At 46.4% G+C, this 17,087-nt stretch overlaps 2 protein-coding genes across 2 annotated transcripts; one reads left to right on the top strand and one right to left on the bottom strand.

Moving 5' to 3' along the window:
- Positions 1 to 9,243: 9,243 nt before the first annotated feature.
- Positions 9,244 to 11,535, bottom strand: LOC311114954 (F-box only protein 36-like; the record flags this gene model as incomplete). Its single annotated transcript, XM_084190174.1, has 4 exons — positions 9,244 to 9,432; positions 9,621 to 9,793; positions 10,170 to 10,278; positions 11,440 to 11,535. 4 exons carry the CDS (start codon positions 11,533 to 11,535, stop codon positions 9,244 to 9,246), a joined length of 567 nt encoding a protein of 188 aa, XP_084046300.1.
- A 2,746-nt stretch (positions 11,536 to 14,281) lies between these two features.
- On the top strand, positions 14,282 to 16,514 carry LOC311114953 (uncharacterized protein). The gene is made up of 2 exons (XM_084190173.1): positions 14,282 to 14,440; positions 14,822 to 16,514. The coding sequence occupies exon 2, from the start codon at positions 14,835 to 14,837 to the stop codon at positions 16,089 to 16,091; it is 1,257 nt and encodes a 418-aa protein (XP_084046299.1). The 5' UTR covers positions 14,282 to 14,440; positions 14,822 to 14,834; the 3' UTR covers positions 16,092 to 16,514.
- The last annotated feature ends 573 nt before the right edge of the window (positions 16,515 to 17,087 follow it).

The raw sequence follows: 17,087 nt of genomic DNA, 5'->3' as shown, positions 1-17,087 counted from the left end.
TGGCTCCGGGACTGTGTATTTTGAGCCAGGGTGTGTTCATTTGGTTGTGTTGTATTTGGTTGTGTTTCATTGTTTGGTCGTGTGACTCCCAATCAGTGGTAACGAGTGTCAGCTGTCGGCTCGTTATCTCTGATTGGGAGCCATATTTAAACTGTCAGTGTTCACCTTAGTGTTGTGGGTTTTTGTTCCTGTACAGTCATTGTCACTGTGGACTTCACGTATCGTCATTTGTTTTGTTGTTTTCGTGTTTAGGCTTTAATTTAATAAAGTCATGTTCACCTTCAACGCTGCGCATTGGTCTTCCTCATTAGACGATCGTGACAGAAAAACCCACCAAGATGGGACCAAGCAGCGTGTCCAGGAGCCGTCGCCAGGGAGATCCCTCACAGATCTCCTTCGCCTCCTGGACTGGGTCAAGCCGAGTGAGGAGGAGAAGGGCTTGACACTATGGCAGAAGGGCGAGAGGCTGGCGAGGGATATGGAGACCTGGTCCACGGGTAGGAGAGACGCCCCGAAAATGTTTAGGGGGGGGCTCACGACGTCGGACCAGCAGGAGGCCGCGATAGAGCGGCCCAGTGGGTTGCCGGAGAAGGCCGCCGGGTTACGGGGGCCACTGGTCGAAGAGGGGATGGAGGAAGTAGAGGCACGGCGAGAGGTACTGGCGTGTGTTGCCAGTCCGGTCCGGCCCGTTCCAGATCCCGGTGTAGGACCAGTGGTGTGTGTCCCCAGTACAGTCCGGCCCATCCAAGCTTCCCGCACCAAGCCAGTGGTGTGCGTCGTCAGCCCGGCTCTGCCCGTGCCTGCTCTCCGCATCAAGCCTGTGGTGCGTCTCGTCAGCCCGGCTCTGCCCGTTCCTGCTCTCCGCACCAGGTCTGTGGTGCACGTCGCCAGCCCAGTCCGGCCCATTCCTGCTACTCGCAACAAGCCAAGGGTGCGAGTCGTCAGCCGGATTCAGCCCATTCCTGCTACTCGCACCAAGCCAAGGGTGCGAGTCGTCAGCCGGATTCAGCCCATTCCTGCTACTCGCACCAAGCCAAGGGTGCGAGTCGTCAGCCGGATTCAGCCCATTCCTGCTACTCGCACCAAGCCAAGGGTGCGAGTCGTCAGCCGGATTCAGCCCATTCCTGCTACTCGCACCAAGCCAAGGGTGCGAGTCGTCAGCCGGATTCAGCCCATTCCTGCTACTCACACCAAGCCAGGGATGCGAGTCTTCAGCCTGGTGAGGCCTGTTCCGGCTCCACGCACCATGCAAAGGGTGCGTATCGTCTGCCAGGTCCGGTCCATTCCTGCCTCACGCGCCAAGCCAGGGGTGCGCGTCGGCAGTCCTGATCCAGCTAACTGGGTCAGATCGGACTGGGGACACTGCGGGGGGATTGTAGTAGGGTGGTGGTCAAGCCCGGAGCCGGAGCCGCCTCCGAGGAGCAATACCCACCCAGCCCTTCCCTATTTGGGGTGTAGGCGCGGTCGGAGTCCGCGCCTTTAGGGGGGGGTACTGTCACGCTCTGGCTCCGGGACTGTGTATTTTGAGCCAGGGTGTGTTCATTTGGTTGTGTTGTATTTGGTTGTGTTTCATTGTTTGGTCGTGTGACTCCCAATCAGTGGTAACGAGTGTCAGCTGTCGGCTCGTTATCTCTGATTGGGAGCCATATTTACACTGTCAGTGTTCACCTTAGTGTTGTGGGTTTTTGTTCCTGTACAGTCATTGTCACTGTGGACTTCACGTATCGTCATTTGTTTTGTTGTTTTCGTGTTTAGGCTTTAATTTAATAAAGTCATGTTCACCTTCAACGCTGCGCATTGGTCCTCCTCATTAGACGATCGTGACATACGTTCATCTCTAGGAGACAGAACGCGTCTCCTTCCTGAGCAGTATGACGGCTGCGTGGTCCCATGGTGTTTATACTTGCGTACTAATGTTTGTACAGATGAATGTGGTACCTTCAGGCATTTGGAAATTGCTCCCAAGGATGAACCAGACTTGTGGAGGTCTACAATTCTTTTTCTGAGGTCTTGGCTGATTTCTTTTGATTTTCCCATGATGTCAAGCAAAGAGGCACTGATTTTGAAGGTAGGCCTTGAAATACATCCACAGGTACACCTCCAATTGAGTCAAATGATGTCAATTAGCCTATCAGAAGCTTCTAAAGCCATGACATCATTTTCTGGAATGTTCCAAGCTGTTTAAAGGCACAGTCAACTTAGTGTATGTAAACTTCTGACCCACTGGAATTGTGATACAGTGAAATAATATGTCTGTAAACAATTGTTGGAAAAACTACTTGCCAAAACTATAGTTTGTTAACAAGAAATGTGTGGAGTGGTTGAAAAACGAGTTTTAATGACTCCAACCTAAGTGTATGTAAACTTCCGACTTCAACTGTATATGTGTCCAGTATGAAGGAAGTTAGAGGCAGTTTCGTGAGCCAATGCTAACTAGCGTTAGTGCAATGACTGGAAGTCTATGGGAACTGCTAGAATGACCAATTGCGCTATTGCTAGTTAGCAACTTTCTTCAAACTGCACACAGAGACATAAAAATAGTATCCACGAGTTCATCTGACTCTGGGGAAGTAGATAAAGGGCTTCACTGCCAAAATCACGAAGTATCCCTTTAAGAGCTGAGGAATAACTATAAGAACCTTCATTTATTTTCAGTGTAGGCCTACTAGAAAAATAACCTATTTGGGGGAGAGAGAAAAGACGTGGTAGGCCTAATGTAATTCACACACCCCAAATAAAAATAAATAGCCTTTTACGCATAAAGTTGGCGTAAATGTTCCATTGTTAGTGCAGCATATGTCGCATTGCTTTGCATGAGTTGCTAAAGGCCTAGGTGTTGGAATAGCTGATGATGCTATTTATAGATCAAAAGCTCTATGCAACAAAAAAAAATATGCTGTGAATATCTCAGCGTGTATTTACAGTCATGGCAACGTATCTGAGTGAACTGCATCAACAGATAGCCTAGATGTCCAATTCGCATGCATGGTGATATCTGAATATAGGCGTAAAGGGGAATCATTGCGTTTAGGCTGAGAGCCGCAGCGTGTTTGACTGGGCCAGTACTGAGCTGAGCCCGTGGAAGTGTTGCAGAAGTGAGCTATACTGCAGTGATACAAACCCGAACAAACCCGAGTGAGAACAGCGGCAGCCACAGCACAGTGAAAATACGCAGCCTCGATACAGTCTGTAGCCAAATACCATTGGCATAACAGGCCCTACAATCACCTGAAGAAAGTTCCGCAACAGCTGAAATCTATGTGTTGCTGTGTGGTTGTGTTGGAGGGATTTGTTTTTGTGTGTTGGCTTTTTTTCATGCTGCGCTTCTGGCACGCGCGCGCTCAACACACAAACACACACACACAAACACACGTAACACCAGCAGTGGCAGCAGTAGTGGGGTCTGCGCAAATAAGTTATTCACCCCCTCCTCTCCTCCTCCTCTTTCTCCCCCCCCCTCCTCTCCCCCTGCGCTCACTTGGTGCACAATTGCGATTGCAGCTACAACACACCAGCAACCATAAGCTTGCGCCGAACAGTGCAGTCACAGGGGGAAACACACACACACACACACAGAACCACACATGGGGGTCCCTCGCGCTCTCTCTTTCTCTCTCACTCACTCAGTCTCTCACTCACCAGTTGGGTTCTTGGTTTTCTTGAGACTCTTGCCACAAAGACACTGCAGCATATGCGATCCTTTGCTGTAAATGTTCCAAAGAAACCTCATCGATTTGGTCGAGGAGCGCTCCAGCAGCCTAGACACCCTCATGGGGACTCGCTCCCCCCGCTTGCATAACAGCCAGGTCCCGTTGGGCTTAGCTCTGCGACTCGGCCCAACCAGCTGGACCATAGAACAGAACAGGTGAATCCCCGGGTCCTTCGAGTTGGCGCTTAGCTGCAGAAACGCTTCGTTATACCGCAGAAAAAAGGCGCCTGCTGCAGTTTCCTCCACTTGCTCCTGCTCCTTAGCGGTATCGCTGCTGCGGGTACTGCTGCTGCCGCCTGGCCGGCGCGTCAGAAGCCCAAATATACTCTTTAGATCGCATCTGCCGCACAGGGGGAGCGGTGCGGCAGACAGACATGCGGAGCTAGCGTGTAGTCGGCGAAACGCAGGGGATTTCTGGACAAAAAACCATTGCATATTAGTTCGTACGTTCCCGGGGTGAGGGTGGATGTGGGTTCGGTCCGTTAGTGAACCCGTAGGGGTACCATCCCTATGCGAACACTGCAGCGGAGCTTTCTAACCAACAACGCATAGCCAATCGAATCCAAATCAAGTCGCGTCGTCACGTTGGTGAAGGCTACTGGCTTTTACTGTAAATCACAGCAGGAATCAATCCCCAATCCCTTCGTTCCTGCGTCTTTAAAAAAACCGTGTTGAATATTGAATAAAGCCTGGGTTTTTTATGAATAATCCATGCTTCTTTGATAGAGTCCCACTGCACTGCTGCTGTTGCGGCTCTCCTATCCGGGTAGTTTCTGTTTTCTCTTTCCCCCTTTTCTTTTTTGCTCTCTTCCTCACCTTGTTGATGAAAATAAGCTGACTATGGCCCTCCCTTCTCCCAAAAGTATAACGCATCCGGTAGAGATGTGTGTGCGTGGTCCCGTACCCCTGCGCTGGAGATAGGCGGGCGGGGGGGATAGAGGGAGGAGGGGTTCGAACCGAGAGATCGGCTATCCATTACGTAGACACGTGGTTTCCACATCATCACCTACGAACGAGACGCTCCCCCAGTTTCGGTAAAAGTGACTCGAGATATCGTCACTTCACCGGCCAGCTTGCTCTTTCCCGTCTTTTCCAGTCACTTCCAAACCGTGATTGGAATTCGCCATTGCTGTAGCTTACTGTAATTCGGTTCGGCGGCCCTCAGGGGGGGAGGGGGGGCACAACTGTTCTTCATTGTGAAGCCAGATAACCGAACAGAGCAAGATTTCTGTGCAGCTGCTTCAATGCTACAGGTCGTCATACTGTACATGGCATTCACCTGTTCCGTCCCAACACACAACCAGAGAGAACAGAGGCTGGGTGAAACGTCCAGAGCGTTGTAGAGCCATATGGAACATGATAGAACAAAACTAATACTGTAGACAAAACTAATACTGTAGTTTATTGATAAGTGCTCTCTAGCTAGAAATCTTAATGTGTGTGTGGGTGTGTGTGTCCAGCAGATGCAGTGAAGTGCAGCGTTTGCACCATTGAGCAGCGTTTTGTTGGCTATAACCGCTCTCCGTGGTCCCGACCTGCTCCACTCGCATAGCACCAGCTCGACAGGTGGTGCTGAAAGGACAGCGCCAGGATCAGCATCATATCAGCCGCGACGCATTCTCCCATTTTCCCTGCATGTTCTGCCCCATATAATTAGTTTAGAGTCTAACTCTCGACAAGAGAGCCATATTGCCCAGCCTTGAACAACCAAGAAAGGTTAAATCATAGCAATATTATATGTTATTTGTAAAGTGATTTTCAAGACACCCCAAAGCTCTTTAGCCTGCGTTCATTTAAAAAGCCCCAAAAGAGCTCTCAGCTGTGTTGACTGAGCGGCTGATAACTCTATTCATACCAGGCACGACCGCTTTATTTGAACAACGTTGTTTAGTCACTTCTCAGTGTTCAAGGCCAAAGCTTAGCGCCATTACACAACAAAGAAACAGCTCAGAACATTGCAGCAGGTGAGAAGTGGTAAAAGACTGCGTAGGAGGTAGGCAGTGGTGGGTATAGAACCACCACAATCGACACAGTCACTTCTGTCAAAACTCTTTTCACTTTTCTTAAAAAGTGTTTCTACATCAATGGCTGTAATATACATACAGTACCAGTCAAACGTTTGGACACACCTACTCATTCAAGGGTTTTTCTTTATTGTTACTATTTTCTACATTGTAGAATAATAGTGAAGACATCAAAACTATGAAATAACACATATGGAATCATGTATTAACCAAAAAAGTATTAAACAAATCAAACTATATTTTATATTTGAGATTCTTTAAAGTAGCCACCCTTTGCCTTGATGACAGCTTTACACACTCTTGGCATTCTCTCAACCAGCTTCATGAGGTAGTCACCTGGAATGCATTTCAATTAACAGGTGTGCCTTGTTAAAAGTCAATTTGGGGAATTTCTTTCCTTCTTAATGCGTTTCAGCCAATCAGTTGTGTTGTGACAAGGTAGGGTTGGTATACAGAAGATAGCCCTATTTGGTAAAAGACCAAGTCCATATTATGGCAAGAACAGCTCAAATAAGCAAAGAGAAACGACAGTCCATCATTACTTTAAGACATGAAGGTCAGTCAATATGGAACATTTCAAGAACTTTTAAAGTTTCTTCAAGTGCACTCGCAAAAACCATCAAATCGCTATGATGAAACTAGCTCTCACGAGGACCGCCACAGGAAAGAAAGACCCAGAGTTACCTCTACTGCAAAGGATAAGTTACAAGCCTCAGAAATTGCAGCCCAAATAAATGCTTCACAGAGTTCAAGTAACAGACACATCTCAACATCAACTGTTCAGATGAGACTGCATGAATCAGGTCTTCATGGTCGAATTGCTGCAAAGAAACCACTACTAAAGGACACCAATAATAAGAAGAGACTTGCTTGGGCCAAGAAACACGAGCAATGGACATTAGACCGGTGGAAATCTGTCCTTTGGTCTGATGAGTCCAAATATGAGATTTTTGGTTCCAACCGCCGTGTCTTTGTGAGACGCAGAGTAGGTGAACGGATGATCTCTGCATGTGTGGTTCCCACCGTGAAGCATGGAGGAGGAGGTGTGATGGTGTGGGGGTGCTTTGCTGGTGACACTGTCAGTGATTTATTTAGAATTCAAGGCACACTTAACCAGCATGGCTACCACAGCATTCTGCAGCGATACGCCATCCCATCTGGTTTGCGCTTACAGGACAATGACCCAACACACCTCCAGGCTGTGTAAGGGCTATTTGACCAAGAAGGAGAGTAATGGAGTGCTGCATCAGATGACCTGGCCTCCACAATCACCTGACCTCAACCCAATTGAGATGGTTTGGGATGAGTTGGACCACAGAGTGAAGGAAAAGCAGCCAACAAGTGCTCAGCATATGTGGGAACTCCTTCAAGACTGTTGTAAAAGCATTCCAGGTGATGCTGGTTGAGAGAATGCCAAGAGTGTGCAACGCTGTCATCAAGGCAAAGGGTGGCTACTTTGAAGAATCTCAAATATAAAATATAACTTTTTGGTTACTACATGATTCCATATGTGTTATTTCATAGTTTGAAGTCTTCACTATTATTCTACAATTTAGAAAATAGTACAAATAAAGAAAAACCCTTGAATGAGTAGGTGTGTCCAAACTTTTGACTGGTACTGTATATACATTTTTATATATATATATACAGTATATATTATTTTTATTTATTTGGATGATATTTCATAGGCTACACCCAGGCTGTAAAATCTGTGCTACTTTTTGCATTCCGTTCCAAAATAATTTTTCCTTCTACTCTCCTTGCCAGAGAGAGAAGGCTGGTTTTTCAAAATGAAATTCGGCCCTCATCTACCTCCGTTGTCAGAATGGAATTCGTTAACCCTCTACCAGAGCGAGTGAACAGTTGGAGTGTGTGAGAGAGAGAGAGCTCCTCATTCATTGATCTTTGTCACAGTACTGAATGGGCAGGCCACTCCTGGGACTATCATGTGGCTGCTCTGTCAGCCACCATTAAATAGCTGTCAATGATAGACCATGCTTGTACTGGGCCTTTCAGATTGTGTCTGCATCCCAAATGGCACACTATTCCTTACATAGTGCACTAGTATATTAAATAAAAACGTATCCCCTCTCTCTCTCTCTTCCCCTCTCTTTCCCTTGCTCATTATCTCTCTACTTCTCTCTCTCTCTCTCTCTCTCTCTCTCTCTCTCTCTCTCTCTCTCTCTCTCTCTCTCTCTCTCTCTCTCTTCCCCCCTCTTTCCCTTGCTCATTATCTCTCTACTCTCTCTCTCTCTCTCTCTCTCTCTCTCTCTCTCTCTCTCTCTCTCTCTCTCTCTCTCTCTCTCTCTCTCTCTCTCTCTCTCTCTCTCTCTCTCTTTCTCTCTCTCTCTTCTCTCTGACAACTTTTTTTCTCTCTCAGACAACACCTTTTACTTATTTTCAAGTCTTTGAAAAGAACACATATTGCATTCCAAAATATGTGTTCTACTCTATACAATCATTGTGGTCCATCAATAGTCAATATGCCCCAAGAGAGCTGTGGTGCGGTGTATGCGTGTGCTGCATCACTCAGAGAATGGAATTTTATGACAGCTAGATCACACCAGAGGGGGGTCTCTAACATGATGACGCCCAAGCAGAAAGCCTCCACAGTACTATAGGCTTTAGCCTCTGGTGGGTAGAGAAGACTAGAGCACTCAGATGGGCGACCAGTATATTCAATCACATGCATTGGATTAGGACTTCTGATCTGCCTGCAGTACATCGGAGAATAAAAAAGGTTAATTCTATTGATGAACTACTGTCTATATCAGGGTTCTTCAATTCCGGTCCTGGAGGGCCGAAACACTTCTGTTTTTTATTTCTACCTGGTAGTTAATTGCACTCACCTGGTGTCCCAGGTCTGAATTAGCCCCTGATTAGAAGGAGAGGATGAAAAACAGAGGTGTTTCGGCCCTCCAGGACCGGAATTGAAGAACCCTGGTCTATATGCTTGATTCATCACAGACACAATGTATAGGTGATTGTACCATATGTTCTTTATTCTATCATTTGGGACCAAAAACACAAAAACAAACAACATTAGCTATGTATCATTATAACCATTAACATTTTTTGGGATAGCAATAACTCTTCCCCAGTTGAGCTCAGACTTTCTTCAGCAGGCTACCAAACTCACCAATTGGTGAATCAGAGAGGTTTATGAGGCTCTCTGATTTTTGCTTAATATCACCACCTGCTGGCCATTCAAAACGCTCACAGGCAGCTCCACTGCCCATATAAACTAACTCTGCCCTAGGTGCCTAATGTAACTATTTCCCAGGTCATGGAAATGTAATAGATAATAATCAAATATCTTGAAAGTGTTTGAGAGAGAGACAGACAGACAGACTAACAGATAGATAGACAGACCGACAGACATACTTTGCTCCTCTCTCTGTCTCACATGTAGCCTGGTGAAATCAGCCTGATTGTGCAATAGCTCACGTTCTGTTGAAGTAAAACGAAACGAGAGCGCAGTGGTCAGTCTGCGTGACCAGGCTAACACTCTCACAGGTGCCAGATACTGTTCTTCCTCTTGCTGTGCTGCTGCTGGGCTAGACGGGAGAGCACCTGTCTTCTGTGAAATACCACCAGGCGGCGCTGTAGAGAACGGCTCACACCCTCCATGGTGACCTCACTCTGCCCGTACCTGGCCCCTGCTGTCCCCCGTTCCCAAAACACCTCACTGCAGCATAGCTAGGGGTAAAGAGGAGGATGGGAGGGGGGAGAAAAAGGGGGAGAGAGGGAGAAATGATAGGGGCAACAGAGGGAGGAGGAGAGATCATAAATGTTGAGCATTTTTCAGTCTGAGAAAAGCTCTACCAGCATAATAACCCCAATCATTATTATAAATCCTTACAATGATGTCATCATGGTTAGCCTACCTGTTGGAGCCTCTTGCAGGTCTGGGAGATGTTCTTAATCTCTGTCCACTCCAGGAAGGACAGGATGTTCAGGAGCAGCCAATCAGGGAGCCGGACCAGGTAGTCATAGCGATGCCAGCACAGGTTCACCACGTAGTCCAGAGTGTGTGGACCAAACACTCGCCCTATGTGACCTGTGACGGGACCCCCCACACACATTCTCTTTCAATAAAATTTTATTTTAAATAGTAATAGGCTATTGGCATCTATTCTAAATAAATCGTATGATCTTTGGAATTGGACAATACAATTATTTTATTGTGTATTCTTGCTATGGACCATTAAAAGGATATTGTGGGAGTAGGCTCTCTCGTTCCATGCCTAGACTTGCCCATGGTCGGGTTGTTCAATATGACAGATTGATCGTTGGGTTTTATATGACAGAATTATTTATGGAGAGTATGCACTTGTGTGACCTAAAATAACCTATCTCTCTAACACACACACTCACACACACACACACACACACACACACACACACACACACACACACACACACACACACTCTACCTTGTGTGTGGCTATCCTGTAGGAAGTCTGTGTGTGATTTCTTGTTTTCTGCAGGTTGTGGTTTCTCGTGTCGTAGAGGACAGGACACTCTCCACACCCTGAAAACCACCTACGACCAAACCAGGTCTACATGATTACAAGTTAATACACAATAGCCTAACAGTTCACAGTGTACAAATGTAGCCAGTTAGTTACAAAACACATTTTGTTCACTTGACTGTGTAAATGACTATTTCCAATTACTGTGGAATTTAATGGGATGTTTTGTTCTTTACCATTTTTACATTTCTTTAAAACTCTACCATGTGTCTAGCCCGGAAACTGATCCACATCTGTAGCAGAGCCCTAAAGCTGATGAGATTTCCAGGGTTGCATTCCCTCCCTCCCCTCGGCTGACATACGTTATGAAACAGCTTCTAAATGCTGAACCTAAAAGACATCCAAAAGCCAGTGGAATGGACTAAGCTATGTGTCTGTACTGTTCCTGTAGCTGTAGGTGTCTGTACTGTTCCTGTAGCTGTAGGTGTCTGTACTGTTCCTGTTCCTGTAGGTGTCTGTACTGTTCCTGTTCCTGTAGGTGTCTGTACTGTTCCTGTTCCTGTTCCTGTTGGTGTCTGTACTGTTCCTGTAGGTGTCTGTGCTGTTCCTGTTCCTGTAGGTGTCTGTACTGTTCCTGTTCCTGTAGGTGTCTGTACTGTTCCTGTTCCTGTTCCTGTAGGTGTCTGTACTGTACCTGTGTCTGTAGGTGACTGTACTGTTCCTGTAGGTGTCTGTACTGTACCCGTGTCTGTAGGTGACTGTACTGTTCCTGTAGGTGTCTGTACTGTACCTGTATGTGTCTGTACTGTTCCTGTAGTTGTCTGTACTGTACCTGTGTCTGTAGGTGACTGTACTGTTCCTGTAGTTGTCTGTACTGTACCTGTGTCTGTAGGTGACTGTACTGTTCCTGTAGTTGTCTGTACTGTACCTGTGTCTGTAGGTGACTGTACTGTTCCTGTAGGTGTCTGTACTGTACCCGTGTCTGTAGGTGACTGTAATGTTCCTGTAGTTGTCTGTACTGTACCTGTGTCTGTAGGTGACTGTACAGTTCCTGTAGGTGTCTGTACTGTACCCGTGTCTGTAGGTGACTGTACTGTTCCTGTAGTTGTCTGTACTGTACCTGTAGGTGTCTGTACTGTTCCTGTATGTGTCTGTACTGTTCCTGTAGGTGTCTGTACTGTACCTGTGTCTGTAGGTGACTGTACTGTTCCTGTAGGTGTCTGTACTGTACCTGTGTCTGGGTGACTGTGAGTTGGTGGTAATCCTTACAGGGAGGTGCAGCCTGTTGACTGATCTCATACAAACACTCTGAGAGGAGAGTCGACATGATCTCTACACTACTAACACACACTGAGCCCCAAGCACAGCTTCAGAAACTTTAATATGATATTTTGTGTGTGCGTGTGTGTGTGTGTGTGTGTGTGTGAAGGTGCTGGCAGACAGGGAGGGTGTGGGAGTGGGTGCCATATGTGCCAACCCTGTTTTCAGGACCTACTGTTTGCCAGTTCAACTCTTTGCTGAGTCACGAGGTGCAGTAAGTAGACGGCCATGGGTTTGTCTAGGATTGAGGGTGTGAGTAGATGTGTGTGTGTGTTTGTGGTTGAGGGGAAGGCTGAGAAATATGGAGAGTAAATGTGTGATATTACCCAGCACTGATTTCCTGACGACTCAAACTGAATTCTTCCACTGCTCTATGTTCGCTACATACTTCAGTCTGAGACTGCCATCATTGAATTTGTTAGTGGTGACGTCAAAATGAGGGGTGATATACAAAACAAAGTCATCAGCGTGATTGCATCATATCTAACCAATCAGAGTATCAAAGCCAATGACACATTTTCTAAACACCGCTTTACCCATGTGTGTTCTGGCTTTGCCCCAACCCATCGGTTTCTGGGACCAATCAGAGTGTTTAGAATGTGTTTGCGTTCTATAAACCGTCTGGGAGTTACTCAGATCCAGACTAATTGCAGAGAATAAACTTACATCCATGGGCGTGGCGTAGCGTTTGGCCAGAGCAAGGAGTTTGAGTAGCCAGGCAACAGCATTCAATGTCGGCACCATGCTCCTTCTGTTCACCTTCTCCTAACCAGTCTCTCAGCCACAACCCTTTCGGTTCCACCTTTCACAAATCTTTACTCTGTATCCGGGCCATTTCTAACGTTTGAGGGGAAGTGAGAGGTTTCTAGTCATAGTGGGTGCCATATGTGCCAACACTGTTTCAGGACCTACTGTTTGCCAGTTCAACTCTTTGCTGAGTTACGAGGTACATTAAGTAAATGACCATTGGTTTGTCTAGGATTGAGAGTGTGAGTAGATGTGTGTGTGTATGTGTGGTTGAGGGGTAGGCTGAGAAATCTAGAGGTTAAATGTGTGATATTACCCAGCATTCATTGTTTACAAGAATGTCGGCACCATGCTCCTTCTGTTCACCTTCTCTTAACCAGTCTCTCAGACACAACTCTTTCTGTTCCGCCTTTCACACATTTTTACTCGGGAACCGGGTCGTTTTCCACATTTGAGGGGAAGTGATGTGGAAATAAGATGCTTCTGGTCATAGAAGACATGGGAAATACCAAAGACCACAAAATGTCCACCCTGTTAGATTTTTGTGATGTTTAATTGATACAACTTTTATTGGAGATTTACACATTTGGAGCCAAAGGAATCACAAGACAAAATCTAAGCTGCATATCATTCCGAAAACCTGTCCCCTCTGTTCGTCCCACTATCCTTTACCCCCCTTCACGAGAAGAGAAGGGAGGGGTGTAGGGGACATTCTTTTGGGAATGAAATGCAGCCTTTTGTTGGCATGACTCATTAAACCATAGAGGTAGAAAGGGGGCCCTGCCATTGAGGGCTTTCACCATTTCAAAGTAGTCAACTGGGTGCCTATGGTTTGTAAATGACTTTAGCTATATCACCGCCATCTAGTGGCCACAATAAATGAATGACAAGAGTTGGTTCAGGCCCCAGCACTGCAGGTGGCGGTAAATCACCAATTTTATTAGCTTTACACTTTATTCAAATACAAAAAAATAAAATGGACTACTTTAAAATGGAGATAGTCCATAGACTTAGATAGACATCGCATCATTGTCTCTGTCCCATTATGGTGTCTGTGAGAGCATGGGCATGGCCATTAAGGCCATCTCCATTTGAAGTAGTCTATTTTCTTCTTCTACTACTTCTGTGAGTTGATAAACAAGCTGAAAGGGTCCACACTGCCATCTAGAGTGGGTTGTTTGAACAGGTATAAAGCCAAGGTTGGCGATTTACTACCACCTGCAGTTATGGAATGTTTCCTCACAAGTATAATTCATTGGCTGATCCATCCTGGTGACCTGGATGGAATTACGTGATCCTTACTTAAGCCATAGGCAGTCCCACCAAATGGACTATTTCAAAATGGCTAAAGTACTCAATGGCACTGCCCATGCTAAAACAGGCTTTTGGGCACTAGAGTCCTCTATCTAGCTCTATGAGATTGCCCTCAATGGCGTGCCCTGTTCTTATTATACACCAGTGGCATGCTGTCAAAGCAGCCGTTTGTGCACATATTCAAAGATTAGTCCTCTTTCTACCTCTATGGAGGAAACCTAAATATCACGTGGTGCTTGCCCTATTTGCAAAATGCCGATAGGTGCATAGTCCCGGGCTGCAAACCTCCGAAATCCGCCAGTTTCCACTCTTTTCCAAAAGACTATATCGTATTCCGAAAATGGGTGGAATTCGCCTCCCTACACGGGAATGACGTCTTGGACCGCACTCGGATATGCGAGGCTCATTTTAGCAAAGAATGCTTTAGACTCCATACACTGAGAAATATATTGTGGGACGACGCGGTTCCCATGATTTGTCCCAGCGATAGCCCGAGCAGAACCGATACTTCTTCACCTTATGTTAGCCAAAAGGACGAGAAGAAGCAACACCGACCGAACCAAGAAGTTCAGGATAGACCACGCATGGATTCTTCTGTTGTTGTACAGAACAGCAGGAAGCCGAAGCGGTGAGTAGAGGGTTAATGATGGAGGCTACGTCACTTCAACGTACTGAGCGTCACTTCTGATAGGCCAAGGAAAGGCTCCCGAGGAAAAACAGTTACATTATAGCAGATTTTTGTTATTGTATCAAATAATTCAGCAAAACGTGAACGAACAACAATCAGGAATAGTCTACCTAGTCACGGAAATATGAAATGTGTACTTCATTGGATTTTTGAGAACTGATAGGTGAGTTAAAATGTAAATTTTCGAACGAACTATGTGCTATTGTTTACACAGTAAACTAGCTTGAATTAGGCTAAATCTATTTTGGAATAAGCTGTAGCCTACTTTCAATTTGTGGACATGGCTGGAGTTATGCCTCTACAATGTCAGATGTGAATGTAGACTAGGCTACACGTTGTTATTGATACAGATTTCTTGATGTACAGCTGTGCTACAATGCTAGCTTGTACATTTGTATGCATTTGAGCAACTGTTAAGTTACGTTACGTTATCATTATTAATCCATTACTAACAACACTTATGTATTACATACATTCAGTCTTGTTCAAATAAACAACAATCAATAATTAAAACGCCATGTTTTTCACTCCCCTCTGTGTCCAGTGTGCTTCAGTCAATGGAAGCCGTGATGGAGGTTAAGGAGTCAGAGACAGCCATGATGGATTTTAAGGAGTCAAAGGAAGCCACAATGGACGTTAAGGAGTCAATTTCAGCCACAATGGACGTGAAGGAGTCCATGTCAGCAATGATGGAAGTGAATGAGTCAGAGTCAAAAGAAGCCATTGTGGACATTAAGGAGTCACAGGGAGCCGTGATGGAGGTTAACGAGTCAAGGGAGTCAAAGGGGGCTGTGATGGAACTCAAGAGGCAGTCTTCCTCCTCTGGCGGCCAGGGGCGGGACAGAGACCGGGAGTCGGACAGCTATCTCCAGCACCTCCAGTGTCCCCACTGTCTGCTCCAGTGTAAGAGCCACTGCAGCTACCTCATCCACATCGCAAAGATCCACCCAAGCCGTCTGGACGACACGCCTGTGGGTCGCCTGGGCAACGCCATCTTCTACCAGCGCACGGCACGGCTGTTCCACTGCAACGTGTGTTTCCACACGGCCAGGGAGTTCCCTCGTCTCTACGACCACCTGCTCACCAGCCACTGCCTCTCTGGGAAGGGAGAGGGGGAGGGGGAAGAAGAGGGTGGGGAGGAGGGAGAAGGGGAGGAGCGTAGGGGGGAGGGGAGAGAAGACCAGGAAGGTATCAGTGTAGACATGCTGTCAAAAGACAGTAGTCATCCTCCCAGTGAGCCCAAGGCAGAAGAGGAGGATGAGGGCAAAGGAGGAGTGAAGAAAGTGGAGGAAGGTGGGAAAAGAGGAATAGAGGAGATGGAGGGAGGTGAGGACAATGAAGAGGACAGCCCCATGAAACGAAAGAGAAGCTCTACGGCAGGCAGTGAGGAAGAGGATCATGACGAAGAGGAAGAGGAGGAGCTACAGACCAACAACAACAACAACAACAAAAAAAGTGACAAACACAAAAAGCAGGAAGAGGCCTTCCTGACCAAATATATCCAGCGCCAGGGGGGACGCTACAACTGTCGCCTGTGCGGCAAGCGCTCCAAGATGAAGGGCCATGCCATCTACCATGTGAGCTACAAGCACGATGTGCCCAAACCTTACTCCTGTAAAGAGTGTAGTAAGGCCTTCATACTAGAGTATTCGCTACTCAATCACATCTACCACAACCACAGACAGGGCATGTACCGCTGCCTCTTCTGCCCCTTCAGCTCTGACGTGGTGTGGGGCATAAAACGCCACGGCAACCGCTGCAATGCCCGAAGCGGGGAGGGGGAGGAGGGGGAGGGCAGCAACGGGGAAGAGTGATTGGTTAATGGTTGTAGATTCTAGAATATCTTTGCATTGTGCACCTACTAGGCTAGCAACCCTAGGTACAGTAGATTACACTGTTACAGAGGTGTAGATTCTCAGTGAAGTATGTATTTACTTCCTCTGTACACACAGTGATGAAGAATGAACGAGCTGTTGATGTAATTTGCCATTCTGTTGACTTTTCCTGATATACTTCTGTGGAGCAGATGGACTCAAATGTAGAATATGTACTTTGTGAACTCGCAAACAGCCTTAATACGTACATGACAGCTGTTGATGACGCATAATGCTGCACAATGAAACTATCAACTGACAAACATGTTTTTTTTTTGTTTTTTTTTACCTGCCTTTATATTATCTTGTTACCTGGGATTTGTTTGTGTCTTGGAAAGCATTAAAATAAAAAGGATACATCAATTTAGCCAACTTTCTCTGTCATATAAGTCTAGACCCACACATGCAGCACAGGAGGTGTGAAACAAACAGTTTGTTTCGTTTCACACCTCCTGTGCTGCAGGTGTGTGTGTTTTTGGGCTGTTCCTTACACCTCGCCACTGTGGTTTCCTGGACTAACAACAGCTTTTCGTTGTGAGTAGGCTACAGCAGTGTCTCGTTCTTGTATTTTACGCCACATGTAAAGTGTAGGTCCCATGTTTCATGAGCGGAAATAAAAAATCGCAGAAATGTTCCATATGCTCAAAAAGTTTATTTCTCTCAAATTCTGTGCACAAATTTGCTTACATCCTTGTTAGTGAGCATTTCTCCTTTACCAAGATAATCCATCCACCTGATACGTGTGGCATATCAAGAAGCTGATTAAACAGCATGATCATTACACAGGTGCACCTTGTGCTGGGGACAATAAAAGGCCAGTTTTAGAGAATTTGGCAGTATGTCCAACCGATTTCACAGCCGCAGACCACGTGTAACCACGCCACCCCAGGACCTCCACATCCGGCTTCTTCACCTGCGGGATCGTCTGAAGGGGGG

Source organism: Coregonus lavaretus (genome assembly GCF_964263955.1).
Source record: "Coregonus lavaretus genome assembly, contig: HAP1_SCAFFOLD_4365, whole genome shotgun sequence".
Classification (NCBI taxonomy): domain Eukaryota; kingdom Metazoa; phylum Chordata; class Actinopteri; order Salmoniformes; family Salmonidae; genus Coregonus; species Coregonus lavaretus.
The sequence above is the reverse complement of the archived record's forward strand: the minus strand, read 5'-3'. Positions and strand labels throughout refer to the sequence as shown.

What these genes read in the sequence shown, in the direction of transcription:
- LOC311114953 (XM_084190173.1), top strand. Translation starts at nt 14,835, where the DNA reads ATGGAAGCCGTGATGGAGGTTAAGGAGTCAGAGACAGCCATGATGGAT.